Genomic DNA, 20,845 nt, shown 5'->3' on the forward strand with positions numbered 1-20,845 from the left:
CAGGCAATCGTCCAAATAAGGATAAATTTGTATTCCTCTTAACCTGAAGAAGACTATCACTGGAGCCAGAACTTTTGTGAATACCCTGGGCGCAGTAGATAAGCCAAAGGGCAATGCAGAGAACTGATAATGTAAAGTCCCAGCCCGAAAACGCAGGAATCTCCTGCAACTGAGCCTGATAGGAACATGAAGATAAGCCTCTTTGAGATCCAGAGTTACCATCCAGTGATCTTTGCCCAACAGAGGCAGAAGTTGTTGCAACGTCAACATTTTGAATTTTGGAATGTCCAGATATGTGTTGAGGATAGATAAATCCAAGATTGGCTTCCAAGTATTTCCTTTCTTTGGTACAAGAAATAGGTGAGAGTAAAATCCGAGGCCCACTTCTGACAGAGGGACCTCCTGTATAGCCCCAATTTGAAGAAGCAAAGAAATCTGTTTGTGAGCCTCTACCCTTTGCTGAGGAGGAACGTCTGGCATGCCTTTGAAAGGAGGCAATGTGTGGAAATAAAACTTGTAGCCTCGGTCTATAATGTCCAACACCCACTTGTACTGGGTGACTAGAAACCAATTTTGCTTGAAGAGTGCCAACTTTCCTCCCAAAGGAGCTGCCAGACAGGAAGGATCTGGCAGCTGGAGATGTAGGTCATTGGGCCTGTTTACGAAAGGACTGGCCCCTGCCCTCACCTGTAGATTGTGCTGGTGAACTCCACGGTCTAGGCCTGTAAGAACTCTGAGCTCTGCCCCTACCACGCCTAGATCTAACCCTAGACTGTGAATCAGAAGAAGGGTAAATCCAACCCTTAGCAGGCCAGTTCCTGCTAAACTTAGGGGGCTGCACCTGCAAAAAATCTTTAACAGTCTGCATCGACTTAGCCTTGTCTTCCATTTTTTTCAAGACAGACTCCACAGGAGAACCAAACAAAACTTCAGACTGCAAAGGAGCATCTAAAATCCTAGCTTTAACATGCTCTGACAAATTCTGATCCTTAAGCCAGGTGTGCCTGCGAATAACTGAACCAGTGGCAGCCACCCTGGAAGAAGCCTGCAAAGCATCAAAACCACACTGCAAAGCATGCTTACCCACCTGATCAGAGGCATGTACCAAATCCTGTAATTCCTTACACCCTATGCCCTCTGCCAAAGCATCCACTTTAGATTTTAACTGAGTAAGGAGAAAATTCTGGTACTTCAACATATGAAACTGGCAATTCAAAGCCCTCATTGCTAAAGTGGAAGAAGTATACACTTTCTTACCCCACCTTTCCAAAGCTCTAGCATCCTTATCCAAAGGAACTGGATTCTTCACAATAGAAGCCTTGATCCCCTTAGGTCCCTGGCTAATAGTTTCTGGGTCAGCCCTAGGGCTCTTGTACAGATATTTATGAGCCTCAGGCACTCTGTAATACCTATCTGGCTTAACTGGCGCAGGAGGCAAAGAATCTGGATTAAGGGAAGCCTCAGAGAAAACGTCTTGAACAACATCCAAAACAGGAGGTATAGCCAAGGGCCTATATGCTGTGGTAAAAACAAAAATTCCCTAAGCCTCTTCCTGGAATCTGAGAAATCCTGACCTTCCCATTTAAAATGCTCCCTCATGGAATGCAGGGTTTCTGAAAAAGAAAAATCCTCTGGAGGAGAAGCAGAAGGAGTGGAATCCTCTGCGTCTGAATCAGAATAAGGAGGAAAATCCTGAATGTCTTCAGCCGAAGACTCTGAGTAATCTGAAGCCTGCTCCAAACTTTCCATTTCTGGCTCCACCCTAGGCCTCTTCTCAGGAGGGGGCATAGAACCCCTGATTAAAGTAATTAAATCTTCTGCCATTTTAAGCATGTGTTTTTTAGGCACAGAACCTGCAGAACTAGGACTGACACCTGTGGTAGGCAAACCAGGCCTGCCTTTGGAAGGTACCTTAGAGACAGAAGGAGAAGGCCTAACCACCTTGGGCAAGGAAGGGAGAACAGTAACCTGAGAGGCCCCCTCAGCCTGACCTAACTCCTGAGAGGCCACATCTTGCAAAACCAACGTCTCCCCCTGAGACTCAGTTGAAACTTCGGCCGGATCAACCGAATCCACCGTAGTGTCTAAAGAACCGGCATCCGGAACGGACAAGTCATCCTGCTTGGACTTTAAAGATTTATCTTTGCGCTTCTTCGCGGTAGCGGGCGTTGGAGGATCCGACGGCATATTGTAATTACACCGCTTACCGAAGACAAGCCTAGCACAATCTAACCTACGCTTAATGGTGCGCTTATTAAATCTAGCACAAAAGCGACACCCTACTACGTCGTGCTCAGGTCCCAAGCAAGGAATACAAAGAGAGTGGTAATCCCTATGCGGTATCTGTTTCCCACAAGAAATACAATTATTCACTTTTTCTGACATCCGGAAGTAACTGAGGCAAGAAAAAACAAAAATATTCCCCAACGGGGTACTTAGCCCAACTTGGTTTCGGTCTGAAACTCAGAATACGAAAATTTCAGAACGCTGAACGGCACTTGCAAACGCTGCTTCTGCTACGGACCATGCGGCAAAAAAGACTGAGGAAATGACGTCGGTCATGTGCTTTAATACCTTGACGCTCTGACGTCAGATCTGAGCGCCCATGACCGACGTCAGCCTAATACTTTGGTATTCGGGCCGACCGAGGACAGCGGACTACCCATAAGTTATGACTGCAGCAATGTGAGATGAAGAACATCTGCCTAGGCATGGTCCAAAACATATATTTGTTTCTCTGCTTTGCTAGTGAATTCTTTTTACCTCCATTTTATTGTCTCCACACCTACCCTCTTTCTCTTCTGTGTCTATAAATCTCCCTTCCTTCCCTTCCATCTTAGTTTAAAGGTACAATTATATAAAATCTATATATCTATAATCTCTCCCTCTCTCTCTCTCTCTCTATATATATATATATATATATATATATATATATATATATATATATATATATATATACATACATACATACACACACACACACACACACACACACACACACACACACACACACGTACATATAGTGCAGAAAATAATGAAGTATGAGCAGGATAGCAGAATGGCAGCAATAGCCCACTTTGTAAATTTTCCAATGACAGTGAGTTGCTTACCTGTGCTTCTTAATTACAACACTGTAATGCATCATAAGGTCACATTCATGTAGATGCAACAAACAGCAAAATTCAAAGTTGGGAGTCCAATGTAGATCATTAATGGAAACAACACTGGCCCAAAAAAATGAAAAAAAAACATGTTTAACCCCAAACAGAAAAGTACAGTTTTGTACCTACCATAAATGTAGATGTCCGAATAGGAATGCATCTGCAGTCCTTACAAATGGGTTGTCCTGTCGTCAGGCAGCCCCTCGGTCGGCCGGATTCCAAAGTCTGGGTCTGGCCTCGGCTGGTGTCGCACTTCACCCGACGTCATAGCTGCAGTTTTTCGGGTATAAAGGCATCAGCCGACGCCATTTTCCTCAGTGTTTCTTGCCCCAGATGCCAGTTGCCCTCTTGGATAGCTAAATTTTGGATAAATGCCAATGTTTCCAAATAGTAGAAGGCAAACACAAAAAATAAGCATGTATGTACATATATACAAACAAATACACCATAAGAGATCCCCCCCCAGCTAGCTATTAGATGGGCAAATACCATAGGAATACCTCAGAGGGGAAGGAGGGTGGGTAATCCTGACTGCAGATGCATTCCTATTCGGACATCTACATTTATGGTAGGTACAAAACTGTACTATGTCCTTCAAGGATGCATCTGCAGTCCTTACAAATGGGTAGAATACCATAGCCAAACTAGGGGAGGAGGAAGAAGAAGTTATGGTGTAGTTAGGATCCCTTGCAAAACAGCAGTGGCAAACCCTGCTCGGGATCTAGAGTATAAAGGTAAGTTATAATGCTTGGCAAATGTATGCACGGAGGTCCAAGTAGCAGCCTCTATAATGTCCTTGGTAGCCACCTCGAAGAAAGCTGTGGTAGTGGCTGTAGCCCTTGTAGAATGAGGCCTTATGTTCTGTGGAGCTTGCTTTCCATGGTAGGAGTAACAAAATCTGATGCAATTCCCTATCCACTTGGAGATTGTCTGTTTTGAAATTGCTTTTCCTTCCCTTCCTGTTGCATATGCTACCAGAAGCTGGTCAGTTTTCTATTGCCCTTGGTTCTGTCCAGGTAGTAGCGTAACTGTCTATGTACATCCAAAGTATGCAACAGTCTTTCCCCCCTGTTCTGTGGATTGGGGAAGAATGTAGGTAGGTGGATAGCCTGGTTTAAAGACACTCTGGATACCACCTTAGGCATAAATGTAGGATTTGTTCTCATGGACACTCTGTCTTGATGGAAGATCAGGAAGGGTTGTACTGCCATTAAAGCCTGTAGCTCTGAAACCCTTCTTGCTGAGGTAATTGCCAGCAGGAAAGCAGTCTTCCAGGATAGGTGTTGTAGTTCTGCTGTTGCTGCTGGTTCGAAAGGAGGAAGTGTCAATTTTTCTAGCACAAAGTTCAAGTCCCATGCTGGCAATGGTGGTTTCCTAGGAGGTTTTACATTTTTAATTCCTCTCAGAAACTGCCTGAGTAGAGGATGCAAGAAGACAGGGGGATCAAAGCTGTATTCTGCAGAAATAGCTGATGCATCTATCTTGATGGAGGAATAGGACAGGCCTGTATGGAAGAGCTCTGCCAAGTACTCCAGGATGTTGGCTATGTTTACCTTTGACACATCTTTTCCCCTTTCAGTACTCCAAATGAGAAATCTTTTCCATTTTCCTGCATAGTTCCTTCTTGTTGAAGGTCTGCGGGCCTCAAGGATAATGTCTTTAACCCTTTGGGAATAATTTGGGTTAGTTGCTCTTATGTAATGTTCCAGGCAGTCAGCTGCAGAGTTTTCAGGTTTGGATGCAGGGTGTTGTAGCCGTTCTGTGTTAACAGCAATGGGATCAGGGGTAGTGTCCACATTTGTCCCCGAGACATGCTCCTCAGTAATGGGTACCAATGTTGTCTTGGCCAGTCTGGAGCTATCAGAATGATCCTTGGACGTTCCTCTTTGATTTTCAATAGCACCTTGTGCATCAAAGGAAGAGGTGGGAATGCATATGCTGTCAGGCTTTTCCAACTGAAGGATAGAGAGTCCACCTTCCAAGCAAGTGGGTGGTACGTCCTTGTGCAGAATTTCTTGAGCTGGTGATTGAGTGGGGATGCAAATAAGTCTATTTGTGGTAGTCCCCATTTCCTTGTGATGGCCTTGAAGATGTCCGGGTGCAGCATCCATTCGTGAGCATCCGTGGTAGTTCTGCTTAATATGTCTGCTAAGATGTTTTCTTTTCCCGGTACAAAAATTGCTTGTAACTGAATGTTGTAGCTCAGAGCTATATTCCATAGGTCCAGTGCCATCCGGCATAGAGGGTATGAATGTGTGCCTCCCTGTTTGTTGATGTACCACATGACTGTGGTGTTGTCTGTCCTTATCATCAACTGCCCTTCTTGGAGGAATGGTCTGAAATTCTGGATTGCCAGTTTTACTGCCAGCATTTCCTTTAGATTTATGTGCAGGTGCAGCTGATCTTGAGTCCATAAGCCTTGTATGCACTTGTCCAGCATGTGAGCCCCCCAACCGAGGTCTGAGGCGTCCGTTGTGATGGTTTGGCTTGGTTGAATGCTGTAGAAGGGCAAACCTGTGTTTGACTGACATGCCTGAGCCCACCATAGGAACTCTTGTTTCAGGCATGGGATTAGTGGTATTTTGGTTTCTAGGCTGTGCCTGTGTTGAGACCATAAATTCTTCAGGTACCACTGTAGCTTTCTCATATGCAGTCTGGCATGAGGGACCAGGATTATGCAGGATGCCATGAAGCCCAGGGCTTGCAGTACTTTTCTTGCTGTTAGTTGGTTCTGCTTTGTTAATGCCAAGAAGTAGAGAGGAAGTTGTTCTTGTTTTTCTGCAGTTAGGAATGCCATCTGTTTTGTTGTGTCCAATTCTGCACCTAAGAAGGTTATTCTTTGGGATGGTATCAGCCTTGACTTTTTTATATTAACTGTATATCCCAGGGCTTGCAGCAAGTAAATGACTCTTTGTAAGTCTTCTGTTAGCTTGTTTCTGTTGTCCGCTTGTATCAGGCAGTCGTCCAGGTATGGATAAATTTGGATTCCCTGAAGCCTGCAATGAGCGATTACTGATGCCAGGCATTTCGTGAACACTCTGGGCGCAGTGGATAAGCCAAAGGGCAATGCTGAGAATTGATAATGCTCTGATCCTGCAAGAAATCTGAGGTATCTTCTGCAATTTGGTCGTATGGGGATGTGCAGGTATGCCTCCTTGAGATCTAGAGTCACCAGCCAAGACTCCTTGCCCAGCATGGGAAGAAGCTGCTGTAGGGTCAGCATTTTGAATTTTGGAACAATGAGGAATGTGTTTAAAGCGGACAGGTTGAGAATAGGCCTCCAATTTTTCTCTTTTCTTGGTACCAGGAAGAGTCTGGAGTAAAATCCCTTTCCTTGTTCCATAGATGGTACCCTTTCCACAGCTCTCATTTTTGCTAATTGAGCTATTTGTTTTAGAGCTTCTGTCTTTTGATTTGGTGGTAGGTTTGGCATTCCTCTTTTTCCTGGTAAAGTATGGAAATGAAACCTGTAGCCTTGGTCTATAGTTTGCAAAATCCACTTGTCTCTTGTGATGCAGTGCCAGTTTTTGAAAATAAGGCTAGCTTTCCGCCTAAGGGTGCTGCTATCTGTTCCCTGGTAGGCGGTGCCAGAGCCAAGTCACTGTGATTGTCCTGTTGCAGTGGTAGTAGTTGTGTCTGTGCCTCGCTGGTTGTTACCCTGCCACTGGCGTCCCCTGTAGGCACCACCTCTGGATTGATTTCTGCCTCTTGAACGCCTATTCCTGCCTCTCTGTGCTTTAGAGGAGTCTGGAAAGGACCAATTTTTGGAAGGCCAGTTCCTGCTAAACCTTGGAGGCTGAACCTGTAAGAAATCTTTCACTGTTTGTACAGATTTTACCTTCTCTTCCATTTTCTTCAGTACCTGCTGAGCAGGAGAACCAAATAAATTGACCTTATCCATAGCAGCATCTAATAGTTTTGCTTTAACATGATCCGGCAAGACCTGTTCTTTCAACCATGCATGCCTTCTGATAACTGTGCCAGTCATGGCTGATCTAAAGGAAGCCTCCAGTGCATCATAGCCGCATTTTAAAGAATGGTTACTAACCTGCTGAATGTTATGCACCATTTCTAGAACATATTTCTTATCTAAAGAGTCATCAGAGGACAGTTTCTTAGTTAACTGATCAAGCATAAACTCCTGGTATTGGATCATATGAAACTGACAGTTCAATGCCCTGGCTGACAGAGTAGCAGAGGTGTATACTTTTTTACCCCATCTCTTTAAGGACCTGGACTCCCTTTCAGAGGGGAGGGGATTTTTAACAGAGGTAGATGCTACTGCTTTTGGCCCCTGGGAGATAGTCTCGGAATCTGCAAAAGGAGCCTTGTATAAATGGTGATGTGTGTCCGGGACCCTGTAGAACCTATCGGGCTTAGCAGGGGCTGGAGGTAAAGTATCAGGAGCAGTACAAGCATCATTAAATGCATCATCTACAACAGAAGGAACTGGAGGTATAGCTAAAGGCCTATGTTGTGGTAAATGCAAAAAGGTCCTAAGCCTTTTCCTAGAATCTGAGAAATCTTGTCCCTGCCATTGAAATTGTTCCCTCATGGCATGTAAGGTTTCCCCAAAGGAAAATTCCTCAGGTGGAGAGGCAGAAGGAATCAACTCCTCAGCATCAGAGTCTTCATAAGGAGAAAAAGGAGCCTCTGGATGGTCTGTATTGTCTGAATCATCAGAAGAATCATCTGAGGACACTGGCTCAGGGGGCTCTGCTCTAGGTCTTTTTTCTGGAGGTGGTTGAGAGGCCCTGTCTGGATGAGGTTGGGATCCCCTTATTAAAGAGATGAGATCCTCTGCCAGAGAAAGCATTTGGGAATTGGAGCTGGGCCTGTGAGAGGGGGGCTTAACAGGCACAGACTTAGAAGTTTTGGCTGCCTTAGCCCTGGCAAAGGCCTTTATGGACATGGCTGCAGGAGGCCTAGCAGCACCACGTGCAGGGGTTGAAACATCCAAGGGGATGGTGTCCGATAAATCCTGTGAAACCACAGCAGCAGGTTGGATTTCAGAGGCCGATTCTACCAGGTTAGAAGAGGCCTCGGTAGAAGGCATGGATTCGGCTGAAGTTAGAACCACTTGCTCGGTTTCGGCCGAAACCGAGACACTCGCGGTTTGCTTAACCGCGGTTTCGGCCGAAACTGCGGACCGCGAGTGTCGGTCCTTTTCTTTGCGTTTCTTAGCAACTTGTGAAGTCGGAGGATCCGACGGCATAATGTACGCGAAATCAGAGCCGAAAAACTGTTCAGCAAACTCCGACCGACGTCTAAGCGTCCGTCGGTTGAAAGAAGCACAGGCTAAACAAGCTGCTACGTCGTGGTCTGGGCCTAAACAAGGTAAGCAGTAAGAGTGGAAATCTTTATGAGGTATTTGTTTCCCACAAGTTAAACAGTTATTCACTTTTTCTGACATCGGCTGAGGCAAGAAAGAGTCCCCAACGGGGTACTTAGCTTTTTAGAAGTCTTCGAAGTAGTATTCGGTAGTAGTAATCTCTGGATCTGACCGACCGGCACTTGCGAACAGCTTCTGCTTCGGGCGCCACGCGGCAAGAAAGACTGGGGAAAATGGCGTTGGCTGATGCCTTTATACCCGAAAAACTGCAGCTATGACGTCGGGTGAAGTGCGACACCAGCCGAGGCCAGACCCAGACTTTGGAATCCGGCCGACAGAGGGGCTGCCTGACGACAGGACAACCCATTTGTAAGGACTGCAGATGCATCCTTGAAGGACATTCATTAGAAGAATACAGAAACCCAAACAGAAGACATGAGAAGTTTTGAGATTACTAAATATCTCACTAAAAGTGAACAGCAAGCAACAATAACAAAAAAAAAAAAATTACAACAGTGTCTCCTGTATTGAACAAAATGCAACTCGAAGCATATTTACATCTGCAATTTGCACAAGCGAGAAAGCAACAAAGATTAGTAAACTCTAAGATTATGAGCAGTGCCAAGAAAGATGATGCAAGGGTTAAGGAGAACAAAGAAGCTTATAACTCCCTTTACAGGAAAAAATGGTACAAAAAGTTTCCCTTCTAAATAAAGTTTTCTCCTGATACTACACTGATGCTACAGAAAGTACAGTTGTGTACACTTAGAATAAATTTAGATGTTCGAGTGTATTCACTGTTGCAGTCATTACATTTGGGTTATCTGTTTGCAGGTAGCCCTCAGCTGGCCAATTTTCAAAGTCTTGGGTCCTGCGTCGGTTGCTGTCTCGTCTTCCATGACATCAGGTAGTCAGGGGTATAAAGCATGCAGCCGACGTCATTACATCAGTTTTTCTTGCCCCAGATGTCAGATGCCCCCATAATGGGAGCCAATTATATACAAGGTTACACCTCCAACAAAAAGCAAATACACCAGAAAGCTTAAATACAGTAAACAAGAAGAGAGGTATAGCCAATAGAAGACGGGGCTGGAGGGAGGGTAACCAGGACTGCAACAGTGAATACACTTGAACATCTACATTTATGGTAAGTGTACACAACTGTACTATGTTCTTCGTGTTTCACTGTTGCAGTCATTACATTTGGGTAGATTCCCAAAGCTAAGGAAGGGAGGAGGCAGTTAAAGAGCATTAGGACCAGCTATTAGGCCTTGCAAGACTGCAGTGGCAAAACCAGCTCTGGATTTAGAAAAAATAGGCAAGTGGTAATGCTTGGTGAAGGTATGAACAGAACTCCAGGTAGCAGCTTCAAGGATGTCCCTGGTATGGACACCTGTGAGAAAGGTTGCTGAAGTAGATGCAACCCTGGTGGAATGTGATCTCATCCCCTGTGGGGTAGGTTTTCCATTGTGCTTATAGCATAAATTAATGCAATGGCCTATCCACTTAGAAACTGTTTGCTTTGAAATGGCCTTCCCCCTCTGCCCCTGCAGCAAAGGCAACTAACAACTGTTCAGTTTTCCTGAGAGGCTTAGTCCTGTCCAAATAAAATCTAAGTTGTCTTTGCATGTCCAAAGAGTGCAATATTTGTTCTCCTTTGTTCTGTGGATTAGAAAAGAAGGTTGGCAAATGAATGGATTGATTAAGGGCCACAATGGATACCACCTTGGGCATAAAGGAAGGATTGGTCTAGAGGGACACCCTGTCTGCATGGAAGATGAAGGGCTCCACTGCCATGAGTTCCTGTAATTCAGACATTCTTCTTGCTGAAGTGATGGCTAGAAGGAAGGCTGTTTTCCAAGAAAGGAATTTCAACTCTGCAGTTGCAGCTGGCTCAAAAGGAGGTAGAGTGAACTTTTTCAGTACAAAGTTAAGGTTCCAGGCTGGGGTAGGGGCTCTCCTGGGTGGTCTTAAATTTTTGGCCCCTCGGAGGAATTGCTTCAGCAGGGGCTGAGAGAAGAGGGGTGGGCTCAGTATTATAATGTGCTGAAATGGCTGAGGCATGAATTTTAATAGAAAAGAAGGAAAGGCCCTTGTGAAGCATCTCTGTTAAGTAGTGAAGAATATGCGGTAAGCTGGGCACTGCTGTGCCCATCCCCTGAGCTTGGCTCCAGGAACAGTATCTTTTCCACTTTTCAGCATAGGATTTTCTAGTACTAGGCCTCCTTGCCTCCAGAATGACATCCAGCACTTGCTTACTGAGGGATGGTATTACAGCTCAGGTAATTAACCAGGCTGCAAGGTTGAGGGTTTGAAGCTGGGGGGGTGCAGAATCTGGCTCTACTGCTGGGACAGCAGGGAAGGGTAGGGGTCTGAGGCAGGTGCTATGGTTCCAGCAGTGACATACTGCGCAAGAGGGGGTACCAGTGTTGGCGTGGCCAGTCTGGTGCAAGGAGTATTGTCCTTCGTTTGTCCTGTTTGATCTTTAGCAGAACTTTCAAGAGGAGAGGCAGAGGGGGAAAGGCATAAACTGAGAGGCTTTCCCAGGTGAAGGACAGGGCATCCACTTTCCAAGCTTGTCTGTGGGGAGTCCTTGTGCAGAATTTGTCCAAGTGGTAGTTCTGAGAGAAGGCAAACAGGTCTATCTCTGGGCTCCCCCATTTGTTTCTCAAAATGTTGAATATCTTTGATTCCAGTTTCCACTTGTGTGGGTCCATGAGATTCCTGCTTAGGTCGTCTGCCAGTTAATGTAGTTTGCCTGGCAGGAATTGAGCTTGTAGGTGCACTTGGTAGCTCAAGGCTGTGTTCCACAGAGCCATGGTTAGTCTGCAGAGAAGGTATGAATGGGTTCCCCCCTGCTTGTTTATGTACCACATAACAGTGGTGGTGTCTGTCTTTACCAATAATTGTCCTGGAAGAATGTGGTCCTTGAAGGCTGTCAGAGAATTCTGTACAGCTAACATTTCTTTTTGATTGATATGCAGGTGCATTTGACTCGGGTTCCATTTGCCCTAAATGCGCTGCCCTGCCAAATGAGCCCCCCCATGCGTAGTCTGATGCGTCTGTTGTTAGGGTTTGGACGATAGGGGGTAGAGTGAATGGCAGTCCCTTGTTGTGGTAGCAGGCCTCTGCCCACCAAAGGAACTCTGTCTTTATACAAGGCATGATAGGAATCATTGATTCCAGGTCCTGAGAATGATGACACCATAGTCTTTTTAGATACCATTGTAGTTTCCTCATATGCAGTCTTGCATATGGAATTAGTAGGATGCAAGAGGCCATGAACCCTAGGGCTTGCAGATAGCTCATAGGTTCATAGGTTCATAGATTAGTACTAAGCTAACTGCCCTTGCGAGCCATTTTAAGCCTAGCCAATTATCCCTTGTGATACTCAAACCCTGCACCTTGTCTTTGTAAGGCAAACACCTTAACCATTAGGCTACCCTCCCAACCCTGGGTCTTTGTGGCCAGTAGTTTGAAGTAGGCTTTCAAATAAACTTGTTTCTCTGGAGTGAGGTAGGCCATCTGGGAAGATGTGTTCAAGCTTGCTCCCAGGAATACAATTTGTTGACAGGGTACTAGGTGAGATTTACTTTCGTTTATGGTGTACCCCAGTGAGGTTAGCAGTTTCTTTACAAATGCCAGACAATTCAATAGTGTGTCCTGGCTTTCTGCCTGAATTAGACAATCATCCAGGTATGGGTATATTTGAATATTTCTTGGTCTGGAGAATTCAATGACTGGAGCTAGGCACTTTGTGAATACCCTGGGCACAGTAGATAAGCCAAACGGCAGTGAAGAGAACTGATAGTGCATGTAGCCTGTTCTGAAGCGTAGGTATTTTCTGCAAGATTCCCTTATTGGGATGTGCAGGTAAGCTTCCTTTAAGTCCAATGTTGCCAACCAGGCATTTTTGCCTAGCATGGGAAGCAGCTGATGAAGAGTTAGCATTTTGAATTTTACGATTACCAAAAAGGTGTTTATGACAGGTAGGTCCAGGATAGGACGCCAGGTGTTGTCTTTTCTGGGTACCAGGAAAAGTCTGGAGTAAAAACCTTGTCCCCATTCCTCTGCTGGGGCAGGTTGAATAGCCCTGATACTGACCACTGATTTGGGGGTAGGTCTGGCCAACCGTTTGGGGTTGGTAAGGTGTGGAAGTGGAATCTGCATCCTTGGAAAACTATATTTAAAACCCATTTGTCTTGGGTAATGAGTTCCCATTTTTTTTGCATGCAGGGCGATCTTTCCACCTAAAGGAGCAGTCAGTTGAGCAGGGCTTGGAAGGTTTAAAGTTAAGTCATTGTGACAGCTTACCATATGGGGGTGCCTTACTACTTCCAACTTTGGAAGTGGGAGCCCCCCACTGCTTAAGCCTGTGAGCACCTTGAGACTGTAGCATAGGTGGTCTGCTGGTCCTGGGTTTGGACTGAGAAGGCCCAGAATTGTTGCCAAACAGGCGGTCTTGGTTTAAGGGAGCATCCAGTAATTTAGCTTTTACATGATCTGGCAAAGTTTGCTCCTTAAGCCAAGCATGCCTTCTAAGAACAGACCCAGTGACCGCAGCCCTACAAGATGCCTCTAAGGAGTCAAAACCACATTGCACAGTATGTTTACCAACATGTTCAGCAGAATGCATTAAATCCTGTAATTCTTTATTTTCAGCACAGTCAGGAATCAACATCATTTTCTGTTTAAGCAATCCAATAATATGCTGTTGATACTTTAACATATGAAACTGGCAGTTTAAGGTCCTAATGGCCAAAGCAGCAGAAGTGTATATCTTCTTACCCCATCTGTCCAGGGCCCTGGAATCTCCATCAGAGAGGGTAGGGTTTTTGGCAGTAGTAGCCTTAATGCCATTGAGTCCCTGTGAAATGGTCTCTGGGTCCGCAGTGGGATTCATAAAGAGAAACTTGTGAGAGTCAGGTACACTGTAATACTGTTCAGGTTTCCTGGGAGCGCGAGGTAAAGTGACTGGGGCCAGGCTAGATTCCAAGAAGGCATCATCTACAATGTCCAGTACAGGAGGGATAGCTAAAGGCCTGCGTTGAGGTAGGAGTAAGAATTCCCTAAGCCTCTTTTTGGAGTCAGAGTAATCCTGGCTTTCCAAGCAGAAATGCTCCCTAAGAGTGTGCAAAGTTTCACCAAGAGAGAACTCTTCTGGAGGGGAAGCAGAGGGAATGGAGTCAATCAGAATCCTCATAGGTAGACAAGGGCAAATCCTGGTCAACAGAAGAAACAGAAATTTCAGAATCCTGATCAGAAGAATCAAAAGGAAAATCAGTTCTAGGTCTCTTAGAGGGAGAAGGCTGGCTTCCCCTAATTAGAGTAATAAAGTCTTCAGCCATTTTTATCATTTGTTTTTTAGGCATATGGGCCTGACCATGCGGTTTGGACGTCGGTTTTCTAGGCATGGATTGAGTTTTAGGCCTTGAAGAAGAAGATGGCGTCGGTTTGATATGCAAGTCAGTAGGCTTTAATACACCCTCAGAAGCCGGTGCCTGCACAGCGGCTCCGGACCCATCCAAGGTAGAGATATCCACTGGTTCCACAGTCGAAGAAGCATCTCGCGGCATACCAGACTCTGAATGGGTCTCAGTAGAGGCCTGCGAATCTGAAGTAGCAGGTATCAGGGGCTTCGAAAGCGCCTCACTGAGTACCAGCAAACTGGCGACTAGCTTAATGGAAGCATCGTCAGCAGCTTTGGACCTATGCGGTCTGTCTCTGTCTTTATCTTTACATTTATTTTGGAATGTCGGTAGTCTGATGGCTTACTGAAGCCATTTCTGGATAATTAAACCCTGTACAGAAATAGTTTGATGCGAAAATGAGCTGACGACGAATAGTTCAAGGACTGAATAAGGCATAAAACCGACAGCGAGGGATGTTGTGGTCTGGGCCCTAAGCAAGGAATGCAGTACGAATGAAAATCTTTATGAGGCATTTGCTTTCCACGAGTAATACAACTGTTAACTTTTACTGACATCGGTTTAGAGCAAGAAAAAGGATCCCCAATGGGGTACTTAACTTTTTTGAAGACTTTGGTTCTGAAACTCGAAAACAAAAATTTCAGGAGTCGGTCGACCAGCACTTGTGAACTGCTTCTGCTTCGGGCACCGCACTGCAAGAAAGACTGATGTAATGGCATCGGCTGAATGCTTTATACCCCTGACTACCTGACGCCATGGAAGAAGAGACAGCAACCGATGCAAGACCAAAGACTTTAATAATTAGGCCGGCTGAGGGCTACCTGCAAGCAGATAACCCAAATGTAATGATTGCAACAGTGAAACACGAAGAACATCAGCACACCATTTTAAGAAAAATATGTCCGTCAGGGCCGGCAACTCGGCACGTAAAAATCTACTGCCAATCATTAGCGGACCGGAGTTCTGCTGTGGTGACCCCTAACCGGGAAAAGCCGAAAGACACAACGACAACATACATTTACCATAGATCACTGAAATGCCTCTGTAATATACATGCTTACTAAGAGAAACACTGAATACTCCAGGCAGTAACACAATGACTATATCTTCAAAAACTCAAGCATGTCTTATAATTAGTTTCACTGCTGCTTGTGAGAAGTATGGAAGGACAGGCATAATAGGCCTACATTTACATTTTCAATTTCAGGTTATGTTATAACAAGAAAAAACATTTTATCCAGACCGTCCAGACAAAAACAAGTCATTTATCAGAATCAATAACTCTACTTTACTGGACTTCTTTATTAAGTACATTCCCAGTTAAACATACAGAGCAAGATTTGCCTCCTTCCTCATTCCTTATTTTTTTGTAAGTTTGTCACAGTTAAATGTTTCAGATCAAACAAATTTAAATATTACACAAAGATAACCCAAGTAAACACAAAACTCAGTTTTTAAGTGATGACTATTAAGGAAAAAAAAACTATCCAAACCCACATGGCCCTATGTGAAAAAGTTAACTCCCCCCTAAACCTAATAACTGGTTGTACCACCCTTAGCAGCAACTGCAATCAAGCGTTTGCGATAACTGGCAGTGAGTCTTTCACATTGCTGTTGAGGAATTTTGGCCCACTCTTCTTTGCAGAATTGTTTTAATTCAGCCAAGCTTGAGGGTTTCTAAGCATGAACCGTCTTTTTAAGGTCATGCCCCAGCATCTCAATTGGATTCAAGTCCGGACTTTGACTAGGCCACTCTAAAACCTTCATTTTGGTTTTTTAAGCCATTCAGAGGTGGACTGCTGGTGTGTTTTGGATCATCGTCTTGCTGCAGAACCCAAGTGCGCTTCAGCTTGACGTCACGAACTGATGGCCAGACATTCTCCTTCAGGGTTTTTTGATAGAAAGCAGAATTCATGGTTCCATCAATCACAGCAAGTCATCCAGGTCCAAAAGCAGCAAAGCAGCCCCAGACCATCACACTGCCACCATGTTTGACTGTTGGCATGATGTTCTTTTTCTGAAATGCTGTGTTACTTTTACACCACATGTAACGAGATGCACACCTCCCCAAAAGTTCAACTTTTGTTTTGTCAGTCCACCGAATATTTTCCCAAAAGTCTTGAGACGAGCCTTTATGTTCTTTGTGGTCAGCAGTGGTTTTTGCCTTGGAACTCAGCCATGCATGCCATTTTTGCACTGTCTCTTTCTTATGGTTGAGTCATGAACACTGACCTTAACTGAGGCAAGTGAGGTTAGATGTTCTGGGTTCTTTTGTGACCTCTTGGATGAGTTATCGCTGCGCTCTTGGGGTAATTTTTGTAAGCCAGACACTCCTGGGAAGGTTCACCACTGTTCTATGTTTTCTCCATTTGTGGATAATGGCTTACACCATGGTACGCTGGAGTCCCAAAGCTTTAGAAATGGCTTTGTAAACTTTTCCAGACTGATAAATGTCAATTACTTTGTTTCTCGTCTGCTCTGGAATTTCTTTAGATCGGGGCATGAATTTCTTTAGATCTCAGCATGAATTTCTTTAGATCGTGGCATCATGCGTTCCTTTTTGGGATCTTTTGGCCTACTTCACTTTGTCCGACAGGTTCTGTTCAAGTGATCTCTTGATTCAACAGGTCTGGCAGTAATCAGGTCTGGGTGTGGCTAGTGAAACTGAACTCAGCTTTCCCAAAAATGTGATTAACCACAGTTACGTCATGATTTAACAAAGGGGGCAATTACTTTTTCACATAGGGCCATGTAGGTTTGGATAGTTGTCTTCCTTAATAAATAAAATCACTTAAAAACTGCATTTTGTGTTTACTTGGGTTATTTTTGTCTAATGTTTACATTTGTTTGATGACCTGAAACACTTAAATGTGACAAACATAGAAAAAAATAAGAAATCAGGAAGGTGGCAAATACTTTTTCATTGCACTGTATGTTGACTTCCTAGACAGTGGAAGGCTGTGAAACAGGTTATGTCTAGGATTTTGTGGTCTTCCCCTCTAACCATACCTCCTCTAGGTCACAGCTGTAACTCTGATGATCACACTCCATGAAAGTAGATGACATATTAAACCAACATACCTCTTAGCTCAAGAAATCTGGATAAAGCCTAAGATAATGGGAATACAAAGGGAATACAAAGGCCCATTAATAGGAACATATTTTAAATATTGCTCTTATGAATTTAGAAAATTGACAGAATATCAAGTTTTGGGTTAGAAAGAAAAACTGTAGTCAGTGATCAACTGAGGGAATGAACTGTGCCTATAACCCATGCTTTCTGTGTTTGATTAGCAGCACTAGTACTGGGGGAGCAGACAAGGCATCTTAGTGTGTGTGTGTGTGTGTGTGTGTGTGTGTGTGGGGGGGGGGTATGCCAGAGAGAAGTGTAGCCGCTGTGTTACCAGTACATACAGTAGAGTATGGTACAGTACACATAAGTCAGAATGACAGCAAACATGCAGATAGATGCGCTATCATGGAGGAAGAATCTGGCCTCATACAGTCCCAGTGCTTTTCGCTGGAAGATGCTGCATGTCACCACTGAGGTGGGAACATATGCCTCATAGTGTCCAACCTAGAGTGAGCCTGAAACTAACCTAAGGAGGTAGGCTTCTAATCTGGCTGTCAACAATATAACAGATTTTCCCTGGTTATACTAACCCCTTGCCCTTGATGGCCACAGGGAAATGAAAAAGCCAGATGGTGACTGGCGAGGTCAGCTGATGGTCAACTGAATGTGGCAGAAAGGCAAGAGTTCAAATAAGAGTTCTGAAACATTTTCAAAAGTACGTCGCATTTACAGACCAGGTACTGTACTACTACAGACCCTCTTGATTGTAATTTTTGCCTTAATGTTTACTATTATCTTTTGTGATGTTTCATCTGCATTGTGTAGAGAAACTACTACACTCATTTACTCTTTCCAAGATATTCACTGTCCAGTACTCACTAAAACTCACTAATGAATAAGAGATAATTTGTGCAGCAAAATGAGCCAGAATTAGGACAATGAAACCATAAAAGTTATTCTATGCTCTGAACACAAAACAACATTTTTTCATCCTTTAACAAATGCCACATACCCATTCCAAAATGGCCGATAAACAATGACCAGACAAAAACAGAATTCTAGGTATGCAAATTAGAGCATATCATCTACATGGGTATTTTCCCTGTGAACCCAGGAATGGTTTGTTTAATCATCATCTACTCAGGTATACTTACAAGTTCATAACAGATTGTGTAGTTATATTGCTTGGGCCTGCTACTGATTCCTCAGGTTTGCATAAACTTCTAAAGATGAAGCCTTTTTGAGTACTTGGCAACTTAGTGTATAGTTGATATGGAATGTAAGGTAGAAGATAACCGACTTTTATGCTGAAACAGTAACAAAAAAAAAAGTCAGTTCGCAAGAATATACAATAAACACAACCATTACTAAATTGACACAATAAGGGGAAATTCAACACCAAATCTGCATCCAGTTTACTTCTTTACTGTAAACACAACACATTATTAAAATAAAACAGTACTATGTATATTTCAGATAACTATAAATACATTTATTTTTTTGTTTGTATTGTGATGGTCAGCATCAGAGGAACACAAACATAATTTTAGAAAGGGCAAGCCCTATGCACACTGTTCTATGCATAACATATAAACTATGCTCAAACTAGGACTGCACATACTATGTACTCCACTGACTCTACCATAGTACACACAGAGACAAGATCATTTTTGGACTTCACTCTCTCTTTTGTCTTATCCTAAAACTTCTAAAAGTCTATGAACATGTATTAATCAATTGACTGGCACCCACACCCCTAAAAATCACTCTACTGAACTACTTTGTGATGACGTGAGGCATTGCCAGCTATGCCAAGAGAATTAGGGTAGTGGATGTGTAACACATGCCAGCATAACTAGCTGGAGTTTTGTAAGGACTTGTACGTCATTGGTACATCAAAATGATGTATACAGATGTTTGTGTGGATAATATATCTGTAAAGCTGCTTGTGTTAAAAATGTACCAGCAATGGGTCTTGCTGGACAGAAAAGAAATGCACATATATGTCAGACTGTATTGTAACTGTTGAAATGAATATACTGTAACAAAGGATAGTGGACACTCCACAAGGGGGGATCCACCTTGGATCCCGGGAACTACCGCCCCATCAGTCTGACGAGCCTGATATGCAAGGCCATGGAACGTATTATTATGAAACTTACAAACAAGGATATTGGCAAACTTCAAACACTGGACCCCACCCAGTTTGGGTTCGTGAAGAGCCGATCTTGTCTCCTGAACCCAACTGACTTCTTCGAATCAGTCTCCAGAGCCACTGATGAGGGGTAAGGCAGTCCACACAGCATATATGGACCTCACCAAGGCCTTTGACACCATCCCCCACTTTGGAATCATAGATAAACTTACTAAGCTGGGCATTAATCCCTACATCACTCGATGGGTTGTCAACTGGCTTACTGACAGAACCCTCACTGTAAAAGTAGCTGACTCTAAATCCAGCTCCAGACAAGTGGAGTACCTCAGGGTTCAGTCTTGGGACCTCTCTTGTTTGGCATCTACTTCTCTGAAGTACAGGCCAACACTAAAGGACTCTGGTTAACAAAGTTCGCAGATGACTGCAAACTAGGAGCCATTATTGAATCCCCAAATGATGTGGATACTCTACAAAAGGCCTTCCAGAAACAGATGCTTGGTGCCAGAGCCATGGGCTCAAGCTCAATGCCAAGAAATGTATAGTTATCCCCTTTGGGAAAAAACATGTACACGTGAATTACCACATAGGCAGCAGTCCACTAAACATCGAAAGTGTGATAAGAGACTTAGGGACACAGGTGGACGGTGGTCTCACCTTCAATAACCACATCGCCACAACAGTCAGGAAATCCTTCTATGTGGCACACCTCATCACTAAGGGCTTTTCATCCAGAAAAAAGGAGGTCATTGTCCCACTGTACTCATCCCTCATTAGATCCATTATAGAATACAATGTCCCATTTGGTATGTACCTCTCAAGACATCTGCAACAACTGGAAAGGCCGCAGAAATACCTCACTAAAAGAATCACAGGCCTAAAACAGATGCCCTATGCTGACCGCCTTAAAAAAACTCCAGCTATACTCTATCACATATCGTCTACTCAGAGGCGATCTCTGCTTAACATACAAGGCCATGTCAAACCCAGAGCTGTTGGACATGCTACACTTAAAGAAATCCCAATCCCTCAGAGACGCATGCTCCAGGGATCTAAACCTTGTCATCACAATAAACAAAACATGCTGGAGGGATAGGTTCCTGACCTAGAGACTCCCCAGACTCTGGAACAGAGTGTCCATACATGTCAAGCAGAGCGCCTCCTTGGCCCTCTTGAAAAGGAACCTTGACGACTGGATGGGTGAAAGGAAATTCACCCCGGGGATCATATTAGTCACCCTGCTAGACAGGGGTCCAGGGAAGTAAACAGTGTGGGAAGAAATAGCCAGGGAATTGTTATGGCTATGCTTGTATAGGCCCTAGGGCCAATAGCCTAGTACCAACCTACGAAGAGAAGAGGTTAATCTCAGTCCAGCTAACTTTGAAAACTAAAATACCACAGCAGCAAGACAAAAATAATAAAATAGCACAGTTTCAAAGTCACGGACCACAGAACAGTATTCACCAGAATTTAATTCAAACTTAGCACTTCGGAACCAAGCCTTCAATGAGTACAAAGTTCATTCATTACTTCATTGTGTGTGTGTGTGTGTGTGTGTGTGTGTGTGTGTGTGTGTGTGTGTGTGTGTGTGTGTGTGTGTGTGTGTGTGTATATATATATATATATATATATATATATATATATATATATATATATATACACACAATAAAATTCAAACAATCATCAGTTAATCAAACA

General features: G+C 43.9%; 1 protein-coding gene across 1 annotated transcript in view; it reads right to left on the minus strand.

Annotated features, from left to right (window-relative positions):
* The window catches only part of REV1 (REV1 DNA directed polymerase), a 4,137,464-nt gene that overhangs the window by 3,187,791 nt on the left and 928,828 nt on the right, over positions 1 to 20,845 (minus strand). The window contains exon 5 of the mRNA XM_044071967.1: positions 18,150 to 18,302. Coding sequence (XP_043927902.1) covers positions 18,150 to 18,302 — 153 coding nt within the window. The remainder of the gene's footprint in view (positions 1 to 18,149; positions 18,303 to 20,845) is intronic.

The sequence above is a fragment of the Protopterus annectens genome, chromosome 5.part0, assembly GCF_019279795.1.
Source record: "Protopterus annectens isolate FY-2018-M chromosome 5.part0, PAN1.0, whole genome shotgun sequence".
Lineage (NCBI taxonomy): Eukaryota > Metazoa > Chordata > Ceratodontiformes > Protopteridae > Protopterus > Protopterus annectens.